General features: G+C 40.9%; 1 protein-coding gene across 4 annotated transcripts in view; it reads left to right on the plus strand.

Moving 5' to 3' along the window:
* Nucleotides 1-13,738, plus strand: part of DMXL2 (Dmx like 2) — a 210,867-nt gene that overhangs the window by 182,062 nt on the left and 15,067 nt on the right. For all 4 annotated transcript variants that reach the window (XM_068275436.1, XM_068275438.1, XM_068275437.1 and 1 more), the window contains 6 exons: nt 711-797; nt 2,606-2,727; nt 2,817-2,955; nt 4,141-4,201; nt 4,287-4,414; nt 5,490-5,567. In XM_068275436.1, the coding sequence (XP_068131537.1) occupies nt 711-797; nt 2,606-2,727; nt 2,817-2,955; nt 4,141-4,201; nt 4,287-4,414; nt 5,490-5,567 (615 nt within the window). The remainder of the gene's footprint in view (nt 1-710; nt 798-2,605; nt 2,728-2,816; nt 2,956-4,140; nt 4,202-4,286; nt 4,415-5,489; nt 5,568-13,738) is intronic.

Raw genomic sequence — 13,738 nt, forward strand, 5'->3', positions numbered from 1 at the left:
ATTCCCCACTGTTATCTAGAGATCTATGAATGTCTTTATTTTAATATAATTGTGAAGTTACTTTTACAACAACAACAAAAAACTCATCAGTTGCATGTCACAGCAGTCAGCTCTGGCAATTATTGCCACTGTTAGTACATTACAGTGTTATAGTTGCTAGAAGCAGTCTGTGACTGGAATGTGTAAATATAGAAACCACAGGTCTGGTATTTCTATACAAAGCCCTGATTCCACACAGCCATACTTAGAACTAGTGATTGTGTGGTTAAGCAGCAGCCACCACTTGTAGCTTGTAAACAAAAGTATAAGATTGGTATGCACTTGTTATAATCAGAACATTGTCACAGCTGACAACTTGTGCTGGTTGTGAGATGCTGCCATTAAGCTTCAATGAAGTATGTTTGGAAAATGCCTACTCTCAGCAGGTGTTGGGAATGCTACACTCACACACTGGTATTTTTGGGCTTAGTGATTTACAAATTAGGTTTCTGCTTTAACTCTCTTCTTACTGCACTATTTTTTCAGTAACTTGGTATGAGCAACAGTCTTATCTCTGCCTAACCATTGTTAATCATAAAACTGCTACACCTGTAAAGTGCTGGAACAAGTGAACGCTGCATGTGTTTCAACTTGTCGTCTATATGTTTTAAGGGGGATAAAGAACTAACCTGTAGACTGCTGTGGTAATGGAAGAGTTTTCTTTCCTGTAGGTTGAAGCTGATCTTGGTTACCCAGGTGGGAAAGCAAAGATCATTCACAAAGAATCTGATATTATAATGGCTTTTGCTATTAACAAGGTAAATATTTCAGACTTTGCACTTCAAAATGTGTAAACTAGAGCTGTATTTTTGTGTGGCGTACTACCAAATAAGACCCTATTTGACAAATTCTGTATTATCTCTATGTCCATCTCTTTGGATGCCAGGTGTGCCATCCTGCCACACACACGCATGTCATTCTGCCACATGTGGGCCATCTGATCAGCGGTGTGGCCAATCACAACGAGGCGGGTGGACATTACTATAGCAGAGTAAAGAGAATACAATAGAGTCCAATATAATGGGTTGGAAGAAAAAATAAAATAGCAAATACACGGAGAAGGAAAATTCCCGATGTTACATATTACATATTTCTTTTGTCTTTCAGGTTATGCCCATTCACTTTATCTAAATAAACCTAATTCTGACTTCAAATAAGTTAGTAGCCAATATTCGTTTGTGGGTTATCTGCCACAAGGAATGTTGGGTTATTATCCCATAGAGGCTGAACTACTACTATAGAATAGAATTTTTCATTGGAGATTGAAACATCTCTCTGGTTTAAAGACCAAATAGGATTTTTTGAAGAAATGGTAAATATTTGAATAATTGGAGTGCTTATATAGCTAGAGATACAGAAAAGAAATGTATAGCAGACCCCTCCTGTAAGCCTTAAGTTTCAGTTGGTGGCGTCCGAGGAATAGGAGTTATTTCTGTTTAGCATATTATATTTGAATTTGTTGGAAGGTCTAGCTTTAGCGAAGGCTGACACCCCCATCGCTGCTAATCCTAGAATCAAGGTTAAATATAATATATGCATTTCTTCTCTAGGAAAGAAGTGAGGAGCATTGTGAGATGTTTGTTATGACTTGCATTCTTTAAAAAGTGATGACAGTGACACTATTGTGGCCTTTCTTGAGAGTGTATCACTGTTCCATCCAATGCTTTAATAAACAATATAAAATGATTCTTTAATTACAGAGGCTAGCCTACCCCTACATAAAAATGTATTGCCCTAAAATAAATTCCTAGCTCTGATCTTAAATGTGAAAAACTATTTATTTTTTATTCTTAGATGCTTTTAACATGCCTTCCTTTTAGAGTCAGACCTCAAACTGAATGTTGGAGACCCTTATGGTTCAAATATTACTACTTGACTCTTCTAGGCTTAAATCACTTTTAACTGTAGTCATAAGAATCAGCAAAAGTATTTGCACTTCAATTATTTACATTGCTAAATTTATAAAAAGTTGCCAAGCAGGCTTTTACTTCAAATCGAGCCTCTAGATAAAGCCTACAGTGCATTTGCAAGGTCACTGAGTTATATTATCCTTTGACGTTCACACAAAGCATTCAGTATGGTAGAGTGGCCATTTATGCTTGTAGTCTTCAAAACGAAAGGGTAATGGTCCAAACACAAACACATGCAGTGGATAAGATTTTTGTACTGCAAACCTTAGGATTAATGATCCTGGGAATCACAAAACCAGTCTCACAAAATCGAAGAATTAAGAATCTAAGTAAACGGACTCCCGAAGAGCAGACTCCTATAAAAAACTAGTACATGTGAAAAGTTGCACTGGGCAGCTGCTCAGAGTCTGGCCGTTTTCGTTTGTTTATTTTTGATAAACAGTACAGTCATTGCATGTGCTATACAAAAAAAGTGAAAAGTGTTTTCATTAGCTCTGGCAGAATCAGGAATTTGATTTTTTTTTTCCTTTACAAATTGTAATAAATATGCCCAAAGTCTTGTGTTATTAAAAAACACCCAACATTTGACTTGATAAACTGGCAAGGGGAGATTGTCATTAGATTAACCATGGGTTTTTTTTGTTTTTGTTTTTTAGGCAAATGGTAATGAGATTGTACTTGCTTCCACACATGATGTACAAGAACTGGATGTGTCAAACCTCTTGGCCGCCCAGCCATATGTATGGATTGGGGAAGAATATGACAGAGAATCTAAAAGGTTTCTTTCTTTGCTACTGCTTTAGATTCCATGCTGTTTGCCATTGTGAAAATATCAGTAGTAGTTGAACTTTCTTCTTCTCCTGGTAGCTCTGATGACATGGATTTCAGAGGATCAACTACTGCCATTCACCAAACTGGTGTGGCTTCCTTTAACATTGGACAAATGCAGCCTTCTTCATCCATGCCTTGGCTTGGCAGTGGGCAGACAAGCACCGGAGCTGGCATTGTAAGAATCATTTTCAATATATATATTATTAATAAATGTTTCTTACAACATTTTTCTACAGACCTCATAATGTCAAGAGATGTGTTTAGCCATTCTTAGGGGTGGAATTCTTCATTACAGTACAGTAGCAACCATTTATTGTAAACTTCTAGAAACATGGCCAAGTAGTTATTCATATTAGAAGTTTAATATATCAGAATTGGTCATACATTGTATATTCATACAAGCCACCTCCCTCTCTCATAAAGTTCCCAGGTGTCTGACCAAACCCCTCCCCTATACAGTTCCCTGATGTCTAGTGCCCCCCTCCTAATACAGTTTCATGGTATAGAGTGCTTTCTTCCTCCTACCCCATATTTCTTCCCTTGTGATCCAGGGCTCCTCCCCAACATAGCTTTCCTGAGGGTCTGGAGTGGGGCATACATAGTGTGGTCCATATATTGCCCAGAGTTTGTTATGTATGAGTTAACCTTACAGCTTTTTCAGGGCATGCGGTAAGTGACTATGGAATTACAAGTGTATCTCTAAGTAATTAATTCCAGCATTTTGTTTGCAGGATTTGTGGTTTATGAGCCTACACAATGTCTCTTGCCACTATGTAGACTGAAAAGCCAAAATTCTGTGTTTTTCATTGAAAATTAAAAATCCTTTGTGAATGTGTGCATGCATGCTGTTGTGCTCCTATCCATACAAGGTTAATGCCTCTAGAACCTGTAAGGAAAAATAAGGACTTGCGCCTGATTCCTGTGAACTGCTGAGTCCTTCCTCTGTTACATGCATTCATGTTTTTCACTGTAATGCTGGGATTCTGGGAAATGAAGTCTGACATCTGTTGCTCCTTCTGCGTTGTCATGTACTCAGATTTCCGTCAGCAGCTGAATCAATGAAAGAGCGCAAGCAAGCTGTATTGCAGTTTCAAGCACATCAGGACTATGAAATGGGCTCTGTCTAGCACTTGGCTCCGTCTAGCACTTTCCTTCTATACATTGTACATATTCATTTGAGTAAAACTTGCCATGTTCTCTTTTGGGCATGGGATTGTTTCAGCAGCAGAGATGTGCAATATACAGTAATATGCAATAATGCAGTAAAAGTTACTTATATCCTCTAGATTACTTTACGTTGTGTGTATATATACCCTTTCATTTTAATATTTACCATTATTATTTTTTTCCTCCCTTGTAGCTAATAAAAAGAAATCTGAATAATGTCAAAAGAATGGCTTCACATCCTGTTCACCAGTACTGTAAGTACTGGATTTAAATCCTTTGATGGTTCATATCCTTCAATCGGGGTGGAAGAGTGATACTTTTTCATTTTCATTACATTAGATCTTACCGGTGCACAGGATGGTAGTGTCCGAATGTTTGAATGGAACCGGCCACAACAACTCATCTGTTTCCGCCAAGCTGGCAATGCTCGAGTTACAAGACTATACTTCAATTCCCAAGGCAATAAGGTTTGCATTTTACCATATACTTGACATTTTGGATCCTCTCTTGTCTCAGACGTTGAGTGTCACTTATGGATGTCTTTGATGGTCACACAAATGAGCCGACATAAATAACATTAATGGGCTGACATAAATAACAAAATGAAATGTTGTGTTAGCCCTACTTACTACAGCGTACGGATTCATCAGCAAAACTATGTATCAACCACCAAGCCTGTTGATGAAATAGGTACCATAAAGTTCTAAGCCTATAAAGAAGCATCTTAAAAATACGGTAAGCGGTTTGATCCTGAACTTCACTAAAGCATTTGAGCGCAATTACCTTCCATAAATGAGTACAGTTGATGGTTTGTAGTCATTGCCAACCCACACTTAAATGTACAGCTGCCAGGGCTACTTGATCCTGCTCCAAGTGCCATTATCTCTGTAGAAAACATTGGCGCTATCACACATACGTCTATGTCAGTAATTAACTTGCAGTGATTCCAGTAGAAAATCAGATATCATTAATATCAATCTCCAGTAGTATAATCTACATCTGAATGTCACTCTCCTGCAGTCACCACTCTTGTGCATACTGGACCTGTCACCACGCAAAGCAAAAGAATGAAGATAAACAGAGTTTTTGTGCGGTTATCTATTTACCATGAGCTGAACACATTTATATACAGGGCTAAGTAGATTTGCAAACTAATGATGTATTACTTGACAAAAACGTGAAAGGGACAGCATTACATATACCTTTATATGCAAGGGCATAGCAATAGCCGTGGCATAGGGGGCTTGGTGGTACTTGATGTATTCACTTTAACTTTCTTGTGTTCCTCCACCCTATGATTTTGTCAAGTGACCATGGACAATATGCAGTGTAGATCGCATGATAATTTAAATTGCCCAATTAACTCATATCCATAGGGCAGGGGCATGTGGCATTGCTCAAGAGTGCCTCCATCTTATGGCCCCATGAAAGTTTTGCTATGGAGCCTTATAATATCTAGGTACGCCACTGTTTATATGTGCTGTGGTTTTAAATAGAAGTTCTTGTTTGATGATCTTTTTGGTACTTTATTTCTCATTGCAGTGTGGTGTTGCTGATGGGGAGGGATTTCTAAGCATTTGGCAAGTAAACCAGACTGCTTCCAATCCAAAACCTTATTTGGTAAGTTTTTTGGGAAAATGGAGATTGCTTTGGATATTTAGAGTTTTAAGAGTGATTGTATTCCTCTTCTGAAATTTGCTATGTACATTCTTAAAGAGACTCTGTGATAAAAAAAAAAAAAAAACGTGGGGTACTTGCTTCGGGAGGGGGAATCCTCAGGGTCCCAATGAGGCTTCCCCCATCCCTGTAGCTGCAGGCAATCCAGCGCTGACTCCCCCGAAATGTTCCACAATCCTGGCTCGACAAGCCTGACAAGGCTTGATATATTTACCTTCCCTGGCTCCAGTGGGTGGCTTTCATCACGGTGATGGGCGTAAATAGCCGATCTCTTTCGGGTCTGTCTACTACGCAGGCACAGGAGCCTTGCGCCTGCTCAGTAGAGCAGACCGACAGCGATCGGCTATTTCTGCCCATCTCCGAGCGGAGAGCCGATACTGCGCCTGCGTTGGAGCCGGGAAGGTAAATATTTACATCCCCACTGTTCAGAGGGGCACAGCGAGACCGCCATGGGATCCGGAGGCTTCCCCCACCCGAAGTGAGTACCCCCAGGGGAACTTTTTTTAGTTACATGTTTTCTTTAAAGTAAATGCTATAGGTTTATACAGCAGCATTATGCCACTATACAAATGTTTAGGAACCCAGGCAGAAAAGTCACTCTCCAGCTGTAACTTTGCAAAAGACAGAGAGAGCCTGTTTTTTAAAGGGATAAACTGGTGTACTCAGTTTGTGGCTTCTCCATATTAGGATACTGTATGGCTGTAACCTGTATGTTTAAACGCAGGGGTTTTCAATCTCAGCCACATAAGCAGCACACATTTTTTTTTCCGCTATGTTCGTAATAGTAGAGAAGAAATTGTTGGTGCAGGCAGTGATTAAAGAGATGAATGAACAAAACATGCACTGTGTGTGGCCTGAAGACAGCATTGAGAGGCATCATATACTGAAGAATCGTTCAGACAGGTGACTACAGTAGATTGGCTGAAACGCTGTTTTTAAAGACAAAGAAAATGGAGTCTCCAACTGCTATAGCTTAAGTGTACATTTGAAGAAATACAGTAGAGCTAGTGCTGTGGAGTTCATCACTGGCTTATATTATGTTCCATTAATTTCACATGGTTTAGTGGAAGATCGGCCCTCTTCCCTCCCGGGCACCTATCTGTCGGTCCTGACCATGTACCATCGCAGCAGTTTCTTAGCTTTACTCTTACTGACTACTCTCTCAGGTTTGGCATAGGGTCACTTAAATGCTTTGCTTTCAATTAAACCTGGAAGAAGCAAGCAGGTAGCAATGGCACCTTGCATATGCCCCAAGGTTCAGTTTTCAGGAGTCTTACCTGGACCCGGCATGCAGGCAATGCTGTCAGAGGGTTAGATCTGCATATTTATTGGTGAATAATTCAGAAAGCATGCTCATTCCTACAGAACGGACAGGGTACAGTGACCTATGGATAGTTAAAGGGCCATATTAGATATTGAAATAAATGTCACAGTGAATCTTCTATATGCTTGGTGTAACTACTGTGGGAATGTTTAAAAATGAAATATTTTGCAGTAGTGGTCATTTAAAGGATACCCAAGGCAAACTCCTTTTTTTGCAAACAGAGACTCCAGGCATGAACGGGCGTGAGTCCTAAATTCTCCCCACTCCCCTCATCCATCTCCATTCTGGTGTACCAGCCCCCATAAGTCGTGACCAGGTCACGCACTACTGCGCTAACCCGGCGGTGAGCGTACTTGATTGCGCTTCCACATTATGACCGTAGTGTGCATGTGCAGAGCGCGCCCAGATATGGGAGCATGATCAAGAAGTCCAGGGTTTGCGCAGTGGTGCATGACTGGGCTTAGAACTTATTGGAGCTATTACACCACAATGTAGGGGGACAGAGGTGAACTGTGGGAAGCGGTGGGCATGCAAATACATGTCTGGGGCCTCGATTTGCAAAAGGGAGTTTGACTCAGGTATCCTTAGAGGAAAGTCAGCAACCGCAGACTATAAACTCTTTCACATCAAATCTCCTTTAAGACCTGGATAATCCAAGAATCAACTATTTTTTTTATCAATTGCAACATTTGAAAAATCTGCCAATGTGCCACACGTGTTCAGTTTTTCCCAAATTATAAGAAAAAAATGATTGAAAACTCTGAGAAAATATTTTTGGGTCTATTAATCAAGAAATTGACCATCTACCCTACACCATTCAACTTTCAAAAAATATAAATTGATTATAAAAATCCACCACTTCTGCAGGAAAAAAAAGGGAAATTTGATCAGATTTCTTAAATGAATAAAAGAAAGCTTTACATTTTTTCTGTACAACTGATTGTTTTTATCGAATTGACATCAAATTGGATCATTTTATTGTATTGTGTGTGGTCACCTTAAGATATTTTCTCTGTATAGTGCAGTATAGTATTCATGTATATAAGCATGGAAGGTGGATCTGCTGCTCAGAACACATGGATGGCATGCTGGGATTGGCCACCATTTTGTAGTTGGTGATCGATAACGCGCATCATTTTACCCATTTGGGAACCTTCAGCACAAATGTGAGCTTTCCGCTCCAGGCAGGTCCAGAGTCAGTGATTTGGGTCCACAAGTTGTATTTTATTAAGTTCATGGGTATAATCACAATAGGAAAGATTCTGTAAGGTAAGTTTTCTGTTTACAGCTGCAGGTAGGATGATAACAGGATTAAACCTTTACATTATAATTGCATGAAAAGTGTATTCACATTTAAGATGGTGAATTCAATTACAGTCATGGGTTTCCAGCAGACCTTCAAATTGCCCAGTTTCTATTTTAGAGCTGCCTGTCCTAGTTGCTGTGAAATTGAGTTGCCTTTATATTTTCCAAGCTCAAAGCAATCAGTGGTTTCAGACATTTTTTTCAAATCTACAAATGTGCATTTATAAAGCTCTTTGATTGCAGCTCTAACCTGTATTTTGATGTTCTGAATAAAAATGCATGTGGGCTGCTTGTTCATGTTAAGGGATAAACAAGTTGTTGCTGCATTCATAGTGGAAGAAACCGATTAGACGAGTTTTAGGCATATTTGTAGTCATACAGATGGTCTCCTACTTACAAATGTCTCGAGTTACAATGTTTTAAAGATACAAAGTTGTCTTCATGTACAAAATATACAATACCTTTGTTGTATTATTTTTGTTGCTACATGTTACAATATTGTATAAACAGTTATAAGTAGTTCAAAACTTTTTAAAAGCACATTCAAATCAATCAATCAATCAAAGTAAAAGAACAGCAAGTTTATACTATATGTCTAAATCAAGAAGACAGCGGAGACCGGGGGACTTGCACCGGCCGGATCAGGTAATGTATAGCTGGGGGGGGGGGGGGGGGGGGGGGGGTTTGGTGGCAGCTCCACAGATTGTGATCGGTTTCATGCTGAAATCGATTTGAAATCTGTTTGCAGTAAAGCCAGCCATACGATCCCCCTCTGATCAGATTCGATCAGAGAGGGATCTATCTGTTGGTCGATCTGATGGCAAATCGACCAGTGTATGGCCACCTTTATACTTAGGACTTGTTCACATCATTAAGCGCAGATGGCCATGCGATCACAATGCAATGCGTACGATCGCATGCTATCTGCGCCGCTATGCGCTGCTGATCCCATTCAATACAGTGAATAGGTCAGCGCTGCGCTTCCCGAAGAACTACAAGTCTACATCACGCTGTGATGACATAAGAAAGAAATTATTTCAGTGCTCTGCCCTTATAACTGCCTCTTTCAATGCCCCGGCCAACACCTTCAGCCACTTTTGTTCTGTTTTCTACTGGGCTGTGATGTTAGAAAATGTAGTTTGGCCTCTGTAGTTCTTCCAACTTTTGGAGTCACATACGGTCCTCACTACCCTGTTTAACCTCTCCCTATCCACAGGCACCTTCCCCTCAGACTTCAAGCAGGCCACAGTACTGCCCCTGCTCCCCCCCCCCCCCCCCGCTACCCTCCAACTACCGCCCGATCCCCCTCCTCCCCTTTGCCCCTCCTTGAGCGTCTGGTTCACAAACGCCTGACCCAGTACCTCAATGTTAACTCACTACTTGACCCACTGCAATCTGGATTTCGGCCTGCCCATTCAACCGAAATGGCTCTCACCAAGTGGTCAATGACGTTGCCTTAGCTAAAGCTGAAGGTAAATACTCCATTCTCCTCCTCCTTGACCTTTCAGTAGCTTTTGATACAGTAGATCATCCCCTACTCCTCCAGTCCATGGGCATTCACGATCTCGCCCTGACCTGTCTTTCATCCTACCTCTCCAACCGCTCCTTCACGACCTCCTTCAATGAGTCCTCGTCCACCCCCAACCACCTCTCAGTGGGAGTCCCCCAAGGCTCGGTCCTTGGCCCCCTACTGGTCTCCCTATACACATCCTCCATTGGCAAGGTTATCTCCTCCATGGGTTTTCACTATCATCTGTATGCAGATGACACCCAAATCTACCTCCACACCCCTGACATATCCACCACTACCCTGGACAAGGTCTCCTCCTGCCTATCTGCCATCTCCTCCTGGATGTCCGCTAGGTTCCTGAAACTAAATCTATACAAAACGGAATTTATGATCTTCCCACCCCGGTCATCCCTGGACCTCCCAGATGTGCAGGTCACTGTTAACCACACTACCATTCGCCCTACCTCTCAAGCCCGCTGTCTGGGTGTCACCCTGGACTCCACGCTCTCCTTCACTCCCCACATTCAATACCTCACAAAGTCCTGCAACTTCCACCTTCGTAACATCTGTAAGATTCGCCCTTTCCTGACCTCTGCCACCACCAAACTCCTCATCCATGCCCTCATAATTTCCTGCCTCGACTACTGCAATGCCCTTCTGTCTTGTCTCCCTATGACCTGAATAGCCCCAGTGCAGTCCATCATGAATGTGGCAGCCAGAATTATCCACTCCTCCCATCGCTCCACCAGGGCGGCTCCCCTCCGTGAATCCCTCCACTGGCTTCCTATCCAGTCCAGAATCAGATTCAAGATATTGCGTCTGACCTACAAATCCGTCCACAAAACCTGTCCAACCTACATTTCTGATCTTACTCAGAGATACACACCAAGCCGTTCACTCCGCTCCTCCAATGAACTTCGCCTGACCGTCCCCGGCATCACTCAGTCCCATGCACTCCTCCAAGACTTCTCAAGAGCCGCTCCAACACTATGGAACTCCATACCTCCACCCATTAGGGCAGCCCCCTCCTTCAACACCTTCAAGAAGGCCCTCAAAACTCACCTTTTCACTCTGGCCTACCACCCCTCACAATTGCCCTAAACCCACAGCTGAACTCTGGTCCCCTACCTCTCATGTCCCTACCTCTCCCTCTAGATTGTAAGCCTTTGGGCAGGGTCCTCCTCCTTTTGTGTCCTACCTGATCATGCATCTCCATTACTGTAAACCCATGCTATGCATTTGAGTGAACCTAACTTGCCTAATCTCCATGCTCCATCCAGTGACTGACTAAGCATTACCTTGTACTCATACTGTGCTGCATGATCTGGTCTTTCTTGTATTCCTGTATTGTCATATCGCTGTATGTGACCCCTAAATATTGTCTGTAACCTAAATTAATGTCCAGCGCTGCGTAATAGTTTGGCGCTTTATAAATACAATTAATAATAATATGCTTGAGTATAAACCAAACTCCTGGTTTTCCCCTCCCTCTCCCATAACGGTTTTCCTGGAGTCTAGTATGCACTCTCCAGAGGGACCGTGACAACTCCTTGCTGTCTTTTGCTTTTTATTAGTCCTCGTGTTTGCTCGCTAAACAGGACATCCACTGACCAGCTTATTTGCATGGAAAGGAAAGGGACTTGAAACAATTTCTTGCAGGCCTAGTGCTATAAGTACCTATGTTTATCTTATCATGCCACTCTAAAAATCACATGTTCTGCAAATTTGTCACATTTAGAAACAGAGTATAGCAGTCCAGACTCACTTTCTTATTTGATAGGTTTTCTGTAAACTGATATTTCAGCTACCGTAACTGCCAGAGCACGGGCATAAAGGCACCAGCATACATGTTAGCACCTCAGTTTATACTCAGATTAGTTTATATTCAATGATGTACGGCATAGGTTCTCAACGTGTGGTACACGTACCCCAGGGGGTACTTCTGAGGGTTCTAGGGGGTACTCGGGCTTGATTATACTTAACCAAAAATAACAAATTTAGAGTTTTAGAAAATGATAAATCTTATTTAAACAGCACCAAATTAGTATTTTAGCTAATTAAAAGCAATAGTAAATGCTTGGAAATGGTTTAGAACCAATTATAATGTACTACGATTAAATATATATTTGTCAAGGGGTACGTGTGGTAATGTTTACCATGCTGGGGGTACTTGGTGAGTACAGGGTTTTAAAAGGGGTACATACCAATAAAATGTTGAGAAACACTGATGTACGGTATTCATTCCTGATTGATCTCTCTGTCCACCAGCTAAATACAGACAGGGGAGAAAACAGGCTGTATTGCAATCCCAGTCACATTTCTCCCTTTAAAAGATTAGTACTGTCTACCACTTAGCTTGTATATACTGTTTATATCCATTTAGCATCCTGATTGCAGTTAGAATTTGCCTCATTCAGTTTTGGCTTTAGCTCATCCTTAAACACTTCAGGATACAACAGTTTATTCATATTCCTCCTCCCCTCATCACAAGTATTAGCAGCTGGTCCTGCAGCTGCTTTAGAATTTATCAGTCCTCTGCTTCTATTTTGGCTAGTCATTGTTCGGAGAATGGAGGATGTGATGCTTCCCATTGCAGCCTGCTGTACTGCAGCTTCTAGATTCTCTACTATATGTTATCTCTAGTCTAAGAAATTCACTTTACCTCCTTACCACCTGCGTCTGATGCATCCTCAGATTGTTTATGTGCAATTACCTTGCAAATGCAGCTTTGTAAAAGGTCCATCAGTTAATTAATAAGGCGGTTAAGAAATGGATTTAAGATAACAGATTTTATTAGGAGCTTTGTAATTTTGACCATCCGAAAACCGTATATATACTATATACAGTATATAGTTTTATTTATTTATATATATATATATGTATATATATATATATATATATGTCCCCTAACTTTTATTTTTAACTGGTCTGTGTGCCATTGCTGATTTCTGCAGCGCCAACAGGATTGTGGGAAGTTTTTCTTTTCTTTTTCCATCTATTGTAACATACTCATCTCAAAATGCAAATAACAGAAACTTCCAATTTCAGATAAGATAAGGACACTATGACTAGGAGGTAATTGTATCTCCCCCTCACTTTGAAGAGTTTACACAGTGATTTAAGCCTGTTATCTAGGCAATGTTTGCTGTGGGAGGGACAGTAATCTGTAAAATTAGACGTAAATTAACACTGAGCTGGGTTAAAAAAAAAAAAAAAAGCAAGAAAAGGGCAGAAGACATGATTTTGAAACTATAAAGATGGAAACCAGCATAAAATATTTTCTTTTTCCATATCACACTTCTCTTAAATCAGAGTGAAAACTAAAAACAACAGGATAGGTAAGCTAAATCATTTCTTATTGGAAAATTATTTTTCAGTTAATATAGAGTTTCATCAGTTTTAAACTGATATTTCACCTAACTGCTAACAAATGGACAAAATGGCACCTACATTTGCCAGCATACATGTTGGTATAGCTAGCAGAGTGCTCTTGAGGGCTACAAATAAAGGCCAATGACATGATAAATCTTGTTTTCTCAGCTTAGCCCTGCCTCTTTCATGTTTGCTAGTGCGTCTTCCCACCTCTCAATACCACCCGTTGGTACATGGAATAAGGGTGCACAGAAATATTTTGTACCACATATTGCCGATAGTAGAATATCAGTAGATATACTGATAATATTACATTCCTCAATAGTAGATATCAGTAAGTATATGGACATTCTACTACCATTGGTACCTTCATTTTTACACAAACCCTCACCTATCTATGCTTAACACTAACCACACTCCACCGACTCCTAACACTAACTTTCCCCTATCTGTGCCTAACTAACAACCCTTTCCCCAAAGCTCAGAGTTTGGTTACAATGCAGCCAAACCCGTGGCTATACAGCCGTTCAACCCCTTTAGCAGTAGCCCAATAATTAAAAAGCCCAGAGTTAGGCTACAGTGTACCCAAACTCCAGTGCACTA

Source organism: Hyperolius riggenbachi, chromosome 3 (assembly GCF_040937935.1).
Source record: "Hyperolius riggenbachi isolate aHypRig1 chromosome 3, aHypRig1.pri, whole genome shotgun sequence".
Taxonomy (NCBI): domain Eukaryota; kingdom Metazoa; phylum Chordata; class Amphibia; order Anura; family Hyperoliidae; genus Hyperolius; species Hyperolius riggenbachi.